Source organism: Oryctolagus cuniculus, chromosome 1 (genome assembly GCF_964237555.1).
Source record: "Oryctolagus cuniculus chromosome 1, mOryCun1.1, whole genome shotgun sequence".
Taxonomy (NCBI): domain Eukaryota; kingdom Metazoa; phylum Chordata; class Mammalia; order Lagomorpha; family Leporidae; genus Oryctolagus; species Oryctolagus cuniculus.
The window spans coordinates 21,605,022-21,624,073 of NC_091432.1; the positions used below are offsets into that span (position 1 = coordinate 21,605,022).

At 53.0% G+C, this 19,052-nt stretch overlaps 1 protein-coding gene across 8 annotated transcripts in view; it reads right to left on the minus strand.

The window, feature by feature from the left end:
- The window catches only part of LOC100346860 (probable inactive 1-aminocyclopropane-1-carboxylate synthase-like protein 2), a 162,852-nt gene that overhangs the window by 18,850 nt on the left and 124,950 nt on the right, over window positions 1-19,052 (minus strand). For 5 of the 8 annotated variants that reach the window (XR_011387478.1, XR_011387482.1, XR_011387480.1 and 2 more), the window contains exons 2-3: window positions 1,904-2,457; window positions 248-307 (exon numbers count right to left, since the gene is read on the minus strand). Coding sequence is in view for 3 of the 8 variants with exons in the window: in XM_070071343.1 (XP_069927444.1) it covers window positions 248-307; window positions 1,904-2,416 (573 nt within the window). In the remaining 5 variants the exon portion in view is untranslated. Of the gene's footprint in view, window positions 1-247; window positions 308-1,903; window positions 2,458-10,928; window positions 11,052-11,822; window positions 11,916-19,052 lie in introns of those variants that run through there. The other 3 variants (XR_011387479.1, XR_011387481.1, XM_070071345.1) reach the window with 3 other exon arrangements.

Here is a 19,052-nt window from a genome sequence, read left to right on the forward strand (position 1 = left end):
GGAAGTATTTGATAACCGCCCCAGTGTAGACACTCCACAGGCAGCCTATCTACCTTTACTTAACCAGAGAATACCCTTAGACACACTCAGCATGGCCGGGAAGTTAGATGTACTGTTCTACAAGTATCTCTTCCCCTCCTTTCCCAAACTCCTGTGTCCCACTCTTCCATCTACCACATGCCAAGAGACATTCTAGGGGGACAGGGCTTGGTGGGCGAGGCTCAGCACAGCCCAGTACACAACTCACCCTTTCAGTCAGCAGATAGGTGCAGAGTTTGTTCTCACTGGTGCCAAGGTTAATGAAGCCCTGGAGATGGAAGGAACTGAGATTAGCCCTCTTGCCCCACCCTTTATGGACGCCTTCAAACATATCAGTAAGTACTCAGCTTGGCTTGCTTCAGAGATCTCACTCCCCCACGAGGCTTTTTCAACCTGCGTTTCACAACTTGAAGTGTTAGCAAACTTTCCATGAATCCAGTCTTAAAGCTTGCAAATTCCTCCCATTTAGAGTCTCCATAGATAATTAAAGGTTACATTATGTTTATCTACCAGTCATTGAGTTCTTACTATGCGCAAGACATTAGACAAGTCTTTACATGAACTGTCTCAACTCCTGGGAAGAAGGTTCTGCGTGATCCTGAGTAGGAAATTTGCAAGAGTTCAGTACCGTTCTAGCTGTGTGACCTTTGGTGATGGGCAGAGATTCACCTGCTAGACCCCAGAATCCAGACCCCTTGACCACCACAGGCCCTACCTAGTACTCATCTCTGCCATTTCTCCTTACACATGGGGACCTCCAGGTTACTGAAGGAGATTCAGTATGGAGACAACTGACTCAGCTCCCAGAAAAGCAGATGGTCACTGGCCACACCTCACTTGGAGGATGGGAACAGGAGGGAAGGCATGGCTTGTGCCATCCTCTGCCCTCTGGCTAGAGACCTGCTGTGGGCCTCCTTCACTGGGAACCATGTCACCATCATGCATGCCCCATCACCATCACGCATCCCTCCGTGGCTATCCTTGGTTTTGCTATTGCACTCATGTCCCTCTCGTCGTGGGCCTTCCTTCCCAATCACATCAAACCCTCGCCAGCTGAAAACTTCTATGTATGCTGCTCCCCCTTCCTGGGGGACTATCACCTCCCAGGATTGGCTGGTTCAGTTTTTTTTTTTTTTTTTTTTTTTTTTTTTTTTTTTTGACAGGCAGAGTGGACAGTGAGAGAGAGACAGAGAGAAAGGTCTTCCTTTGCCGTTGGTTCACCCTCCAATGGCCGCTGCGGCTGGCGCCCTGCAGCCGGCGCACCGTGCTGATCCAAAGGCAGAAGCCAAGTGCTTCTCCTGGTCTCCCATGGGGTGCAGGACCCAAGCACTTGGGCCATCCTCCACTGCACTCCCGGGCCATAGCAGAGAGCTGGCCTGGAAGAGAGGCAACCGGATAGAATCCGGCGCCCCGACCGGGACTAGAACCCGGTGTGCCGGCGCTGCAAGGCGGAGGCTTGTTGAGCTACGGCGCCGGCTCTGGTTCAGTCTTTAAGACACCTGCTCAGACACCCAAAGTAGGCATCCTTTCAGTACACCTGGACACATTCTTAATGCTCATTTCCCCACTAGTTGGCCACATTCACCATTATGCCACGTTCCATAAGGAACTCACGTACCACTGTGACCAGAGTGACTAGCTCCTAGTGGCCAAGAGCTGGGATTTCGGTAGCACTTGTGGGGGTGAAGCGAATCAGCCTTCAGCTCGCCAACTTTCTGGCACACGTCACCCGATTTCTGCGACTGTTCCCTTACCTTCAAGGAGGCACCATAGGACGTGAAGAGTGAAAGGAACAGTACTGGGCACAGAAGTCAGCGACTCTTAGTGACTGGGGCCCTCGGGTACTCCCTGCCCCAGTCCTTACCAAGGTGTTCTTGACTTTATGGTATTTGTCTCTCTGGTAGGCTTCGTAGTCCTGGAAGTCCAGGTGGTAAGAGACAGAGATTTCGATTCCACGGCTGGAGAGGTCATGGCTGACAAGTGTGGCTTCTGAGTCCCTCTGCTGGGGAACCGGCTGGTCGGCCTGCTGAGGTGATGATACCCTCCGCACACCCCTGTTAGCAGCCTGAGAATCCAGGACAGGGAGAGGCGGGCGGAGCCCCAGGCCACTCACGGCCTCAGACCCCAGCAGGTTGACCATCTTGCACATCAGGTCATCGAGGAGGTCTTCCTGCTTACAGATGGCTCCAGAGTGCCTCTGTTCCAACGACAACAGCCCCTGCATTTGCCAGGTTGTCAGCTGCGTAAAGTGCTCCTTCAGGGACTGCTGTAAGTGCCGGATCATCTCCAGAAGGTCGGTACAGACCCTCTGCTCTCTCAGGAACTGGCTCCTTGTCTGGCCACGGGGGACAGTGGGGGTGTCTGGCCGGTGACTCATCCTCCAGGTATTTGTATTAGCCTCAGCAGGCCAGCTGGAACCTGCAGAGAGAGAGAGAGAGCGCGCGAGCATGTTCTACACCAGAGGGGACTCTCCCTGACCCTAAGGTCCAGGCTCGACCAGGGACAGGTGTGATCACAGCCTGGTCTACTCGCTCCTGCCAGCCCATCCTTTGGTTAGCAGCTCAGGGGGGTTCAGGAATCATTCACGCAAGGGCAGTGCTTAAGTGGACCCAAGCCCAGACTCTAGACCCCTCTACTTTAGAGGCATTAGAATAGGTGCTGAAGAAGAGCCTTGGGGACCCCCTTAAGGAAAGGGAGAACTGAACAGGCAGACCCTGGGCTACTCCTCTTGTGCCCCAGTGGAGGGGCCCCTGCTTTGTTGGGTCCCGAATTCAAAAAGGGATTCTGCTCCTTCAAAACAATAACCAGAACACTGAGTAAATTTTTTTTGACAGGTAAGAGTGGACAGTGAGAGAGAGAGAGACAGAGAGAAAGGTCTTCCTTCTGTTGGTTCACCCCCGAAATGGCTGCACCAATCCAAAGCCAGGAGCCAGGCGCCTCCTCCTGGTTCACCCTCCAATGGCCACCGTGGCCGGTGCGCTGCGGCCGGTGCACCGCGCTGATCCAATGGCAGGAGTCAGGTACTTCTCCTGGTCTCCCATGGGGTGCAGGACCCAAGCACCTGGGCTCATCCTCCACTGCACTCCCGGGCCACAGCAGAGAGCTGGCCTGGAAGAGGGGCAACCGGGATAGAATCCGGCGCCCCGACCGGGACTAGAACCCAGTGTGCCGGCGCCGTAAGGGGGAGGATTAGCCTAGTGAGCCGTGGTGCCAGCAGAATCATTTTTCTTAAAAAAAAAAAAAAATAAATTATTGCTTGAAGGCCAAAGCATCCAGCTTGTCCCCCTGTTTTGTAGCTAAAGTTTTACTGGGAACATAGCAGTGTCCTTTATGTATGTGTTGATTGTGGCTGCTTTTACCATACAGTGCAGAGCTGAAGAGCTGGGAGAGACGATATGGCCCACGCTGCCCACCTGCTCTCCCATCTTTGACAGGCGAAGTTTGCCGAGCCTGCCCGAGAACAGCAGCCCTTCTTCACACCTGGTTACCTTCACCTTGGCCCTACAGGTACTCGGCCTCTCCAGCCTCTCTCCTACCTCACACGGCTTTCTGTAGATGCCTTCACACTACTAGCTGTCACAGCGGCCTTGGGCCTTACTGGTAACTCACCAGTAACCCTGGCCATCACCAGCAGCCAGGATCACCTGGAGGGCTTGTCAGGCCACAGATGGCAAAGCCTCCCCCCTGGATTGGATTCTGGGGTGAAAACCTGAGAATCTTCATTTCTAGCAAGTTCCCAGGACAATACTTGGAGAACTTGAGATGATTCAGATAACTTCTTTCTGGAAAGAAGTCAAAATAGCAAGAAACAGCTTTTTAAAACCTCAAAGAATCAACTACAAAAATTAGATAGCAAGAACCCAGGAGGTAAGGAAAGTGGAGGCAAACAGCTGCTTTTAATTCTTTAAGACAATCCTCACATCACCAGCTACCAAGACCCCTATCTTTTCTATAGAAATCTAGACTTACACCCCTTCCACCAATGCTAACATCCTCCCACATGTATAGAACCCTGTTGCTTGACAGGTTTATGACACCTGCACTGCAAAGCAGCAAAACACTCTGCCCAGCCATTCCAAGCTATTTTCAGTCTGCCTGAGATGTTCCCACAGCGACCTATACATTTCCTGAATGACTTTTAATATCGTTACTTGTCCAGTATCTTCCCAGGTCAACCCTTAGCACAGTGCCCAGCACATAGGTAAGCAACATAGTTGATGTGTAAGACAGGCACACCCCCAGGGATATTACCAAATCAGTGAAGAAGAAATGAACTATGAATGAGGTTTGGGCCAGGGAAGATGGAGGAATGGTAAATGGAAGCCATAGGACACAGCTGTGCCAAGTCTTGACTTAGGATCCCACATTTTCATCAACAGTGATACAAAGAAGTTCACTCGCCAGTGTTAGAACATATTGAGATGGAAATTGAACCAAAATAAGCATTTATGTCTAGACTAATCCTTTGTTTCACAAGCAAAAGCTTTGATCTGGCTCCAACTCCCTCTCCTAGAAGTTACAGGTCTACCTAATGGGGCTCCGAACTCTGGAGCTAGGTAGGTCACACTGTCTGTCAAAAATACTTGAGTACTATGCGGAGCTGGTCAGGGGGCCAAGTGGGATTCCTTTGACTTGGCTTTCCAAAAGATGGTCGTCACCCAGGTCAAGATGGCCGTGCTAAGCTTCCTCTAATAGGCACAAAGCTGCAGTCACCAGGGGGTTCCTTCCCGGGCTGGACTCACATAATGAGTGTCTTTGTCCTGGTCACCATAACAACAAAGGAAATCAAAGGTGTGACAGCTCTTCCGTGTCAGTCAGCCCATCCCAGGAGCCCAGAATTTAAGCAGCAATTCTAGTTACAGCTGGATTACAGGCTCTCCGACGTCTGGCCCTGGATGTTCTTGCTGTTAACAAGGTCCCGCTAGGTATCCCACATAACCAAGCCCTCGGCCAGGGACTCCAGCTACACAGGAAACAGGATGGGGTGGGGAACCTGGAGGTCAGCGTTAGAGGAGGGAGGCAGTTGTAATGACAGCCTCCCCAGGCAGGTCAGCGGCAGAAGATGAGGGCCAGGGCAAGTAAGGGGAAGAAATATATTGTCCTGGTAAACGTGGTTTTTGAGAAGTGAGCCCGCAGCAATGCCAGGAGGGGACCTAGAAGCTGGACCTTCACCAAGACCTGCCTTTCATCTGGGGAAGGGGGAGTCCACTGAAAGTGACCCTCACCCACAGAGGCCACGATGCCCCTGCACCTCAGCTCAAAGCCATATGGCGTTGGAGTGTAAACAATCTGTTCTGCAAATCTTCTTGGACATAACCTTGGTTTCAGTAGTCGTCAGTCTTCTGCCACCTACCTCCCAGTACGCACTCAGGGGTTCTCTGGCAGCTAGAAGTAGTGTTGTAGAGGAAATACGGCCACAACCATTGACAAAGAAAGAGAAGCAGACCCCTCCTCCCAACACAGACCTTGAAAAGTGGCTGTTTGCAATGAACTAGTGAAGCAGCTGCCCACTGGGATCTTGTCTATGGAGGGAAGAAGTCCTAAGTTCTGCTTCTGAAAACAAATCTGTCCTAACAACTCTGCCCCTGGAATCTCTTCTACAAATATACCAGGCCATTGGGAGTGTGGTCCTAAGTCACATAGGCCGCAATCTAAACCCACCAATGCTGGAACAGCTAAGGTGTGATGCTGATGAACCTATCAATATAAAAAACTTGGGATTGTCGCTCAGTGTGGGGAGCAACTCGGACTAGACTAAGTTACTGGAATTAAGACTTATTCTATGCATCTGCTCTCCCACAATATGGCGCTGGGAGAGGAGGAAACAGCTTCTACACAGCTGCCTCCAGTTCAACCAATAAACTGTAGGACCTGCTCCTGATTGGAGGAGAGCAGCGTACTCGGCATGTGGGTAGCAGAGTTGGGATTGGTGGAAGAGGACTATAAAGGAGGAGAGAGACAACATGCACCAGGAACATCTATCCAAATAACACCTGTGCAGCCCCCGAGAGAGCCGGCCGGCGGTGTGCCGCTCCCCCGCAGAAGTGGGGAAAGTGGCCAGGGGGAATCGCCCTTCCACGGAGGTGGAAGGGACAGTAGCCAACCCGGGAAGAACCAGCAGCAAACCCGGGGAGGGCCGAGCAGACAAAAGAACAGCACAGGGTCTTGTGTCGTTCCTCCACGAAGAGGGGGAGCGACATAATGGTGCCGTGACTCGGATATGAAGCCTAGGCAGGGTTTAGTGTCGTTCCTCCACGAAGAGGGGGAGCGACAGCTCAGTTCTTGGGAAATGATTCCAGCTGAGCCCACTGGCGTAATAAACTACTTCAATCCTCCACTGTCTCTGATGCCTATTTGAACAAAGGGAGTCTTCCGCCTCAGATTTCTGTAACAGTATCTCAAGATCAACCGAGTTGGTGCCAACCGCCCCTATGATGAGGCCATGGGGTAGACCTTGAAGAGCAGAAGGTGAGGAAGGGCAGTGGAGGAGAGACAGGCCATCCAGCTGTTCAACTGCCATGCCAGCTCACGGGTATGTCACTCACACTGGGACACTCCTAATGTCACTTTCCCAGTTCCCCACCATCCCTTAGAACTCTGCCTTCCTCTTCCAACCTTCCTTCCAGACACCAACCTCCTCTTGCGTCTCAATACTCTAACCCTACTCAAATTCTTTCTTGATATGGCAAGCATAATGATAGAATCTCCTTTATATGCCCATGGAAGAAAGTCAAGTGTTGGGGGAAAATAGGTCCTTAAATATAAGTGCCAAAATTGAAGCTCTGGTAGGACAAGGATCTATCACATAGCTGCTGCTCATCAATTTAGGACATTTGAGGAATTATCTCCGTGGTCTGACCATTAGTTTCTCCATCTGTAAGACGAGAAGACTTATTTTAATTAGATGTGATAAAACTGAAGCACAAAGAAAACAAGTAACTTCCAGGGCTCCACAGAAGAGCCAGGATTGAGACCAAGACCTCCCACATTAGCCCTGGGATGAAGCAGAAAGTCAGTCCCGGCATGCACTGCAGTCTGGCTTCACGTCACATAATGCCACAGAGTCTCACGTTCTGAAACTGGATGAAAAGCACCCTGTACTGTGGTGGCACAAAGTCCCTGGCAGAAGCCAGTGGATATTCTAGAAGCCGTTGCTTCAGGACTAAGCTTCTCAAAGAGTCATTTTTCAGGAGCAGGCATGTGACATGGTGGTTAAGTTGTTGTTTGGAAAGCCCACATGCCACACGGGAGCGCCTGGGATGGAGTCCTGCCTCCACTTCCAATTCCGGCTTCCTGCTGATGCACACCTTGGGAGGCAGCCAGGAAGGGCCCAGTCACTTGGGTCTCTGCCATACATGTGGGAGACCAAGATTCGGTTCCTGGCTCCTGGCTTTGACTTGGCCCAGCCTTGGTTGATGCAGACATTGGGTGAAAGAACTAGTAGGTGGAACATCTCTCCCTCAGTTTTCTCTTCCTTCTCCCTCCCTTCCAAATAAAATGCAAAATAAAAAGAATCATTTTCAAATATAGCGTTCAGCACACAGACTATCCAGGTACATGAGTAACCAGAATAAGAAAACCAGCACAGACACTGGAAGCCTAGCTTTGGGAACAGACTGTAAAAGACTGCTTTTCTGTTGAAGGAGTTGAAAGGTACAAGCTATTAAAATCAGATGTGAAAGAAAATGAGAGATTCTGTAAGTTAAAAGGCAATAACCAAAACTGGAAAACCTCGATGGAAGGGTTTAGTGGGAATTAGCAGCAGCTAAAGAGAAAACTGGAAGAGGAAACTCTAGAATGAAGCATGAAGTCAAGAGAAAGCAGGAGACAGGATATGAGATGGTCTAAAGCATGTACACACTTATTTCAAGTCCAGAAATAAAAATGGGGGGGGGGGGCAGAAACAGTGAACACACTATACTATCAAGGCTGGATAATCCGACACCAAAGCACAGATTCTAGAAGACCAAATGCAAGTTGGAATAAAGAAATCTACCCTTATGTGATTGTGAAGCTACGGAATTCAAGACAAAGAGAATACCTACAAAGCAAGCTAGGCAAAAGGTTATCTTTATAAAAAAAAAAAAAAAAAAAAAAAAAAAAAAAAAAAAAAAAACAGAACAGGGGCTGGGGCGCAGCGGGTTAAAAGCCTGGCTTGAGGCGCCGGTTCGAGACCCAGCTGCTTCACTTCCGATCCAGCTCTCTGCTAGGGCCTAGGAGAGCAGTGGAGGATGGCCCAAGTCCTTGGGCCCCTGCACCCACGTTGGAGACCTAGAGGAAGCTCCTGGCACCTGACTTTGGTTCGGCGCAGCTCCAGCCATTGCAGCCAATTGGGGAATGAACCATCGGATGGAAGACTTCTCTGTCTCTGCCTCTCCTCACTGTGTAACTCTTTCAAATAAATACATAAATAAATCTTAATAAAACAGAACAAAACCTGACTTCAGCAAGAGTGGAAACCTGAACACAGTGTACTGAAAGATAAAACTCCCAACCTGGAGCCCTGTGACCAACATGGGACCAATGTTTCAACAAGTAGTACCTATTCCTCCCCCTGGAGAGCTAGATTTACTGCAGAAGACTAACTATTGGAGCGAGTAGTTTGCTGTGACAGCCAAGGCCAACAGAGGGAAGGAAACTGGAAATATTAGAGCCTGTAAACTCCACTTACAGAGACAAGCAAACCAAAGTAATCGGCAGTGATGGAGATGAGAGCAGTGGCTGTCTGGGGTCGGAGGTTAGAAAATCCCTACAGCAACATGTAGTGATCAGATCGGGGTAGCAGGCACTTCCACCTCCTCAAACGTCAATCACTTCCCTGTGTTAGCATCCTACATGCTCTTCCATTTATTTCAGAATAGATCACCAGTTATTGTAGACTAGTTACCCGACCAGACTGTAGAGTACCAGAAGTAATGCCTCCTGTCAGTATCTCAGTGGCAGAGAGACAGGGAAAGGGAGAGAGCCAGAGAGGGAGATGCATACGGAGAGCGAGCTCCCATCCCTGGTTCACTCCCCAGATGCCTGCAACGGCTAGGGCTGGGCCTGCAGCTGAGCAGGGAACTCTAAGTCCCCATGTGGTTGGCAGGGACCCAATCACTCGCACCATCACCACCGCTTCCCAGGGTCTGCATTAGCAGGAAGCTAAAAGCAGAAGTGGAGCTGGGAGTCAAACTCAGGCCCTCAAATCCAGCAGGAGTCCCAGTTGGCGCCTCAACCGCTAGTCCAAACGTCTGTCCCTAACTGTGTTTGAGTGTCCCTTACATAACCTCTGTTTCTCTTCCCCGCACTGTCTGCAGATGACTACTATATGCCTGGAATACACAGAAGAATTAAAGACGACTTACAAGAGACGGCAAGAGATTAATGATCACAGATAAAGTAGAACAGCTATGACAGTGTACGTAATAAAAGCTTTTATCACACCACTCAGAATGGCGCACAACTGAAAACTTATCAGTTGCGTACTTCTGCAGTTTCTCATTTAATGTTCTCAGACTGCAGATGGCCCCGGGTAACAGAAACCATGGAAGCAAAGCTGTGCCGGAGGGCAGGGATACTGTATGAGGGACTCGCCAAGGTTTGTGGAAAACAGAGTGAAAAGTGAAATCTTGCTGGCGCCGCGGCTCAGTAGGCTAATCCTCCGCCTTGCGGCGCCGGCACACCAGGTTCTAGTCCCGGTCGGGGCGCTGGATTCTGTCCTGGTCACTCCTCTTCCAGGCCAGCTCTCTGCTGTGGCCAGGGAGTGCAGTGGAGGATGGCCCAAGTGCTTGGGCCCTGCACCCCATGGGAGACCAGGAGAAGTACCTGACTCCTGCCATTGGATCAGTGCGGTGCACCGGCAGCGCGCCGGCCGCGGTGGCCATTGGAGGATGAACCAACGGCAAAAGGAAGACCTTTCTCTCTCTCTCTCTGTCCACTCTGCCTGTCAAAAAAAAAAAAAAAAAAAAAAAAGTGAAGTCTTGCTTTGGTGTCCAAGGCATCTGAAACCCATGCCTATGAGGGGGTCTTTTAAAAGTTTATGAAAATTTTGCATGTGATGAAAAAAATCATCCATGGATTTCAAAACCACTTTTTGCACCACAATAAACGTATCTTTTAACTCCATTTCCTCCCTGAACTTCCTGAAGTCCCCTAGAACCATCAACAGCTAAATCTGGATCCATGGGGCCTGCACTGTGGCATAGTAAACTAAGCCTCCACCTGCAGTGCCGGCATCCCATATGGGTGCTGGTTTGAGTCCTGGCTGCTGCTCCTCCCATCCAGCTCTCCACTATGGCCTGGGAAAGCAGTGGAGGATGGCCCAAGTGCTTGGGTCCCTGTATCTGTGTGGGAGTCCCGGAAGAAGCTCCTGGCGCCTGGCTTTGGTGGCCACTGTGGCATGAACCATCAGATGGAAGACCTTTCTCTCTGTCTCTCCATCTCTGTGTCTGTAACTCTCTCTCTCAAATAAAGTCTTTAAAAATAAATAAATAAATTTGGATCAGCACTGCCTCCAGCCAGGCTCGGGTCCGGGTTCCTCATAGGTACCACCTGACTTAATTCTCAAACTGGCTCTCCTGGGACAGCACCACCATTAAGCCTCACTGTAGAGAGATGCCAAGGAACAAAATGAATGGCACAAACTGGATCTGTGTGGGAAATGCTTAAACCCCAGGCAGCTAAGCCCAGACCCCACTGCCCCTTACCACCCCTCCTTGAGACCCCTTGCTGGAATGATGCATATACCCTCAAAACCTGGCACTCACTACTGGGGATCCACAAACCTCCTAAACCCACCAGGACCCCCACCCTCCCGGGGCCCAGAGCCCCAGGCAATGTTTGGCCCAAACTCCTGTCTCACTGCACGTGCCCCAGCTAGCGGTGCCACCCTGCCACCCCGTACTCACCCTTGTTTCTTTAGTCTAAAATCCGTGGCCCGCTACAACTGTCCTTGGCCGCCAGGGCTCAGAGACCTGCTCCACAGCTCCTCTCCTCTCGCTAAGCTCGCTCGCCACCTTGGCCTGCACGCCCTGCTTTTAAGGACAGGTGGTTTGAGGGATAATTAATTAACAGGATCCACCTTTTCCCTTCCAGTGGGACTCTCCCCAGGAGCTCCCCATGCCCTCAAATAGCCTCTCCTTGCACCTTTCCAGAGAAGGGCTTAGCAACGCCTGCCCGGGGAGAGCCGTGCAGTGGAGCCAGGTATTGGCATCACCTGGGGCCTCAGAGATGTGAGGGACCCAGGCCCTTTGCAGCAGATGGGGGGCCGGACCTGCACACTTTACCAGGATCACCAGGTGATTCCAGTTCCTACCCACTACTGAGAACTACTAGGGAAAGGAGATCCCAACTAACGCAGATGGGAGACTCATTTATTCTTGTGTCTGGGGAGGCCATGACTGGAGAGCAGGCTGAAGCAGATGAGCCTTGGGCAGGAAGCACAACTTGACAAGGAGGCCTCCAGCCCCCAGTGCACTCCCGATCCCAGTGTGTCCTGGGAGGCAGCGGGTGAGGGCTCAAGTACTTAGGTCCCAGCCACTCAGGTGGGAGGCCCAGACCAAGTTCCTGACTCCTGGTTGCAGCCTGGCCCAGCCCCAGCAGTTGCAAGCATTTGGGGAGTGAACCAACAGAGGGAGATCTCTCTCCCTCTGCCTTTCAAACGAAAATGTTATCTCCCCTCTCCGGAGCTACACCGGTTTCACAGCCTGCTCCCCACCGGGGCGGCAGTGCCGTCCTCCTCCCATTGCACCTGTCATTCGCAGAGCACGAGTCTCCTCCACCACGGCACGTGATTCACTCACTTCTTAGGTGTGTTGTGCACTTTCAGTCTCCTTCTCCAAAACCTACACTCCAAGTGGGCAGGGGCCATTGTTTTATTTACTAATGACGCTCACCTGCAAAAAAAAAAAAAAAAAAAGGGGGGGGGTTCTCTGATCCACAGAGGAGCTCAATGATGTTTGCAAATGAATGAGTTAAGTGGGTAGGTGAGTGGGGATTGGTGGGTGGATGGATGGATGGATGGATGAAAAGCATAACGCGATTGGTCTGTAGGCTTCTCGGTGCCTGCCATGCTCCAAGGCATACAGGGGGGACACGCCTTCGTACGCATCAGTGAGTGACTGAAAACAAGAACCATGGAATCGATCCGGGTGGGCCCGTGCTGACTACCGACCGTGGGATGGAGGCCTCCCGTCTCCCACCATCCCTCCTCCTCCGCGACTAGCTGCCGCGGGAAGCCCCTCTCCCGTGGCGCGCCCCGAACCCAGCAGCTGTAACAGGGGTTTGCCAAGAGGGGTCGCTAAACCCTTATTTTGCTGCCTGGCGCGCAAAACTCCGGGCGGCCCAAGCCGCAGCCGCTGAGAAGCCGCAGATGCGAGGCGGGAGCGCAAGGCCTCACGGTGGCCAGGTCGCCCTCGAGGACCGAGCAGCCAGGAGCCGCGTCCGCGCTGCGCCACAGCGGGAGGGCGGGGTCCCCTGCGCCCCTGCATCGCGCCGGGGCAGGCTCCTGCAACTCCCTTGGGACTCACGGCCACCCTGGTGGCTCTTGGGTTGAGCTCTTTTGGCGGCAGCGTCTCCCAGAGAGGACTCTGGAGGGGCTGGGTGCCTGGGCCAACCTCTCCCTCCCACGGGGCCACATCCGAGCCAGGGGTAGAATCCGGATCTGGCTAACACGGCGCCCTTAGGCTCTCATGGCAAACAAGACTCCAGGTGCAGGGTCCGGCTAGGGTTCTGAGGTGACGGAAAGGTGGAGGTGGGCAGGGAGGCGGGGAGAGTTGGGGGTGCCCTCAAGGGAGGACCCGATCCTGCTGCCCTGAGCGGTGCTCCCGTCATCTCAGCAACCTGCGATTGGCAAGGCCATGGCCACACACAAGTTGGCTTCAGCGAAGGGAGCCTGGCAGGCAGAGGTGAGGGCAGAGGGGAGGAGAGGCAAACTCCCCTCTCCACCCCTACCCATCCCAGATAGCAACAGCTTGGAAACTGAGGCTGGGAAAGGGGTGGCCTGAGAGGAGCCCCCAGGCCTGACAATACTTGGGGCCAAAACCTGGAGTCTGTAATGATGGGGTTGTCTCTGCTGGCACGAGCCGGAAGGTCCACATAAGTAACGGGCCTCCCAGCTGTTCAGTGAGGAAAGTGCCTTGGCCCCATTTCACAGACGGCAAAACGAAGGCTCCAAGGAGGTTCCTCCACCTGGTCCAACTTCATGCTACTTGCTTTGACAGCAGGCACTTCTGCAGCCAGGCCTGGCAAGTTCTCTTCCCAGATTCTGGAGTCCTAGTGGCAGCCCCCTCACCGTCCTATTAGGGGCCTGAGGAAAAAGCACACCACGGTGTCAGGACCCCAGTGGCTCTGGGCCACTTCCGTCCAGCATGGGCCAAGGGCCAGTGCCAGGTGGTTGCTACCTGATTACCCGTGGGGAAGCCTTCTCACACCGTCTACCCTGCAGGGCCTGTTCAGGGGGTCCTCATGGTGTCCCCCTCCCCAGCAAACCTCCCTGGCTACTCCCAGCCTGGGAGTTCCCAGTCCGCTTCCCACTCCCCGGCCACTGCTCCCCTGACTGCTCTCCGGCCTCAGAGCTAGACCCGACCGGGTACGAACGCCTCAAGGACAGGGATTTCTCCTGTGCTTGCCTCGTTCTCCCCGTTGGCCGGTGGGTTCTCAAGTAGCTTCTCTTTGTTTACTCGCTGACCGCTTGCTTGGGAAAACAGCCCTGTCTTTCCAGGGGATGTTTAACCAAGTTTGAAAACAGCATCTGCACCCTGATGGACCACGGAGAGGAATGGAGTAGCATCACTCATTCATTCATTCAACAAGCATTTATGGAACAGCTGCCTTGTGCTAGACGCTGTCCTAGGTGTGGACAGCGCGGGCACAGCCCTCTTGCCGTGGAGGTGATGAACAGTGTGCAATAAATAAATGTAACTGGGCAAAGGCTAGGGAGAAAACTCAGGTTGGGCAGAAGATTGAGAGCGGGAGGGGGAGCTACTCAGATCAGGCAGTTAGGCAAAGACCCAGAGGAAGGGGAGGAGCAACCCCCGGGGATCTCAGGGGCCATAGTGGTCCCAGCAGAGGCAGCTGCAGGTCCCGGGGCTCTGAGCTGGGCGCATTTTCTGGATTTGAGGAGTGCGTGGTGTAAGGTTTGGTCAACCTTGGTAAAGACTCCAGCTTTTATTCTGGGTGCAAGGGGCTGGCAGGACAGATCTTCTAACAGTGTGCTACAAACTGCCTTGGGGGCCCCCCAAACCAGCCCGTGGGCCTAGGGCTGTGTGGGCTGCCATCGCCGGCTTGGAGTCACATGTTCGCGCTCCTGGAGTAGAGCACCTTTGCTCCAAGGTCTTCCACGTTCTCACCCAGGCGCCATGTTGGAGTCCCTGGAAAGCCGTTTCCAGAAACAGAGGCTGAGTCTGGGTTGGGCCACGGGACAAACATCATTTGTTCACCATGACCACCGTCCTAGAGGGGCTGAGGGTGGCCCCAGGGCCCTCCTCGTCACAGCCTAAATTATACCTGCGTCTACATTTGATGTCAGAGGCATGACAAAGGCCATAGCTTTCAGCAGGTGCCGCCAAGGTCAAGGATTCCATCCCAAAGCAAATGCATGAGACCCCAAAAGTTCAACTGCAGCCCAAGGCCCCAGTGCCCCCCTTCCCTCTCCTATTCCTTCCCTCCCCTCCGCCCCCACCCCTGCCAATGCCTTTTTTTTGCCTCCGGCTCCTCCAGCTCATTCCTTTGCAAGGATTTATTTTGACGGCAGCCTCTCCCTTCTTCGCAGCACTTAGCATGCTGCCAGCATCTGATACCCCTTCAAATATGAATAAGCTGTCCTCGCCAGAGCTGCGGCTTGGCTAAGTCAGTCTTCACTGGACGCGTTCTGTTTGCTTTCTCCCAAAGTCTTCCTTGGTTCAAAGAAAAGGGTTTTCTTTCATTTCCCACTGACGCTACTTATGATTGTCAGCCACACATCAAAGCCGAGGGGCCCCTTCGAGAGCCCTGGTGCTGGGAGGGAGCCCCAGTGACCTCAGCCCTGGGTGTGCTGGGGCAGGCTGGGGAGGAGGCAGGAGCCAGCAGTACTGGGTGACTTGGTGCCCTGGTTCCTGGGTCGGCGAGGGTGGAAGGCCTGTGTGGCCTGGGCAGGCACTGAATTCATCTGCTCCTTTCTGGGCCTGTCTGCCAGGATTCCCTGAGAAGTTCCTTTCTCTGTAGGGGAGTGGTGTGGTGTATTGGAGTCTGATAGGGAGTTGTCCTCAAGGGTCCAGGGTGCAAGCCACAGGTTCACGTTCTTGCTCCACTACTTCCAAACTTTGTGTCCGTGGGTGAGTTCCTGAGCACCTCTAAGGCTTCAGTTTCTCATCTGTAAAGGGGGCTGGGGAGGAGGGGTTAACAGGATTGCGGGAAATCACGAGTATAACTTGGGCTTCCTCCTCCCAGTCTGTCTTGCCTTCCACCAAATCATTCTTCACCTGCTCATTGAAACTTCATTCTTTCACTAGCTTTTGATTGAGCCCTCCTCACCTGTGCACCTGCCAGTCTCCTGACACTGAAGCCAGTATGAGGAATATTCCAGGGGCCAGCAATGCGTAGCGGGTAAAGCCACTCTCTGTAGCATCGGCATCCCATATGGGTGCCAGTTTGAGTCCCATCTGCTCCACTTCCAATCCGGCTCCATGCTGATGGCCTGGGAAAGCAGTGCAAGATGGTCCAAGTGCTTGGGCCCCTGTACCTGCATGGGAGACCCAGAAGAAGCTCCTGGAACCCAGCTTTGGATTGGCCCAGCTCCGGCCAGAGCGGCCATTTGAGGAGTGAACCAAGAGACGGAAGATCTCTCTGTCTTTCCCTCTTGTCTGTAATTCTGCCTCTCAAATAAATAGTAAATACATCAGGGAAGGTAGGTAGGAAGGAAGGAAGGGAGGGAGGGAGGGGACTATTCCAGAGTGCACTGTGGCTGATCTCTCACTGTCACCCGGGAGGCCCAAGCTCTGTAAAGTCTCCATCGGCATCTCCCTCGGGGGAAGATTCTAGGAGACAGGAATTCAAAGTGGGACTTTTCTTTGGGTCACGCCACATTAGCGAGCTGCTGCCCACTGGGAAACTTCTTGTCAGGAGGTCTTCTTGTCCCGTGAGAAGCCGACTCTGGCATCTTGGGCTTCTGTTGACCCGGGCCTTCCCCTACACCCAGACTCCGTGAAGTTGGTCTCCACCACGCCCCTTCTTCCCAGGAATTCTTGGGCAGCAACAAGGCCCACAGATCCCTTGGGACACCCCTCCCCCTACTCCAGCCCACTGTGCTGTGGCTCCCCTAGAGCCCTAGAGTCTTACAGAGAGCAACCTCATGGTGCCCCAGCCACTGTTTAATGCACACATTTATTGAGGCAAGCATTTAGCAACGTTACCATTTTTCACCCCACGTACACCCCAGGGGCGAGGTGTGAGGGTGGTCACTCACCACTAGCGATGCTTTCTGGAATTTGTGCCCTTGAGCACTGACTTTGGGCTTGGCCAGGTGACTTGCTTAGGTCACTAGGACATTAGTTGTGGGGAGCAACCCGGACTAGACTAAGTTACTGGAATTAAGACTTATTCTATGCATCTGCTCTCCCACAATATGGCGCTGGGAGAGGAGGAAACAGCTTCTACACAGCTGCCTCCAGTTCAACCAATAAACTGTGGGACCTGCTCCTGATTGGAGGAGAGCAGTGTACTCGGCGTGTGGGTAGCAGAGTTGGGATTGGTGGAAGAGGACTATAAAGGAGGAGAGAGACGGCATGCACCAGGAACATCTAAGGGGAACATCCGAAGGAACACCTGTGCAGCCCCCGAGAGAGCCGGCCGGCGGTGTGCCGCTCCCCTGCGGAAGTGGGGAAAGTGGCCAGGGGGAACCACTCTTCCACGGAGGTGGAAGGGTCGGTAGCCCACCCGGGAAGAACCAGCAGCAAACCCGGGGAGGGCCGAGCAGACGAAAGAACAGCGCAGGGTCCTGTGTCGTTCCTCCATGAAGAGGGGGAGTGACAATTAGTAAGCAGGACACGAGTGGGGCTTGATGAGTGCAGTGGAGCTGTCCTCTGGTGATGTTTGCCCTGAGTAGCCAGCAGCCATCATGTAAAGGAGCTCAGATGGGACCATGGAGTGAAAAGAGACTCCCCAGGGTGATGACAGGCATCTTGCACATTCTAGCCCCAGCTGAGCAGCCATCTGATTTCAGCTGTGTGAGAAACCGTAGCAAAAGAGCCACCCAGCTGAGCCCTGTTAACCCATAGAATTGTAAGAAATAATAAATCACTGTAGCCTGATCCAGTAGGTTTGGGGATAGTTTTTCCTATAGCAATTTAGAAAACCAAAAATCTGCAATCCCCAAACCCAGATCCTATTGTTCCTTCCCTATTTTACAGATGTTGAATCTGAGGTTCAGAGAGCTTGAGCAAATTTCCCGGGTTGCCTCGTGAGTAACGGACATCATGGCTATGAACACACACACCGCTTGGATCTCCTGCTGGAGGGAACCTAATTGACTGACAGCCCCAGCTCCTGTCTACCTGCATCCACCATTGTATTCTCACTGAGACCACACCTCCCCGGAGTACCCCTGGGATTGAGCACCAGCCTCACTGAGCCAGGGTTCCTGCTCCCACGTCACACCTGGTTCTTCCTGCCTCCTCCTGCCCTCTCCCTCTTATCCTTCACAGGTGTTTCCTCCAATAAATCTATTGCATTTCCACCACCACATAGTGGAGGAGCCGAGATTAGAACCCATGGAGCCTCTGCCCAGTGCTTTCCTTTGTGTCTCCCCTGACGTTTTTCCTCCCCAGAAAAAAAGGCATCTTGAAAACATCACAACCATCCAGACCTTGGAAGAAGCAGGCCGCAGGAAAGGAAAACTCCTAGGATAAGACACACAAGGGGCAGGAACCTCCTCAGCTGTGGCCAGGAGAGCCAGCCAGACACCTGTGGCTTCAGGAGCAGGTGCCAATCAGGAGCGTGCCTGGGAGGAGCTGCGGGGGGGTGGGGGGGAGACCAGCGTTGCCTTTCCCTTCTGTCTCCAGCCCAGTATACACGTGATCTCATCGAATCCTCCCAAACACTTGTAGGACAAGGATTATGGTTCCCCTGTTACAGGCAAGAACAGGAGTCAGAGAGGCAGAGCAGCTTGCCCGGAGCCACACAGCTTCCACGTGGCCCCCGCTGTCTTAAACCCAGGCAGAGGGAATTAGCAGTCGGGTGACTTCTGAGCCCTGTCCTTGTCCATGTTCCTGGGAGACCCTGGGCAATTGCTTAGACTCTCTGAGTCTCAGCGCCACCACACTTCAAAAGTTTATGGAGAATAGGCCGGCGCCGTGGCTCAATAGGCTAATCCTCCACCTTGCGGCGCCGGCACACCGGGTTCTAGTCCCGGTCGGGGCACCGGATTCTGTCCCGGTTGTCTCTCTTCCAGGCCAGCTCTCTGCTGTGGCCAGGGAGTGCAGTGGAGGATGGCCCAGGTGCTTGGGCCCTGCACCCCATGGGAGACCAGGAAAAGCACCTGGCTCCTGGCTCCTGCCATCGGATCAGCGCGGTGCGCCGGCTGCAGCGGCGGCCATTGGAGGGTGAACCAACGGCAAAGGAAGACCTTTCTCTCTGTCTCTCTCTCTCACTGTCCACTCTGCCTGTCAAAAAAAAAAAAAAAAGTTTATGGAGAATGGAATTAAAATAAGTTCATTTTGGTGCAAAACAACTGTTTGAATCCACAGGGTTTTGGGTTTTTTTTTTTTTTCATATTACCCACGTTCCACAAACTTCTTAAAGTCCCATCGTCTGAAACAGGAGCACTCGCCCACCAAGCACGGCCTCCGTGTGAGTGGGTGTTCCCCACACGTGAGTTCTGACCCCCACTCCCGCCTCGCTCCAGGCCGGCCAGTTTCCATTACACGGGGTGTTTCCATCCCACTATCAACAAAAACAAGATAAGGATTTTTTTTTCTCTTAAAGTCAAACCCCAGGCCCATCACCAGTTGCACTGGGGCCATTGCCCAGGCCTGATTCATGGTCCCATCTTGCCTTGA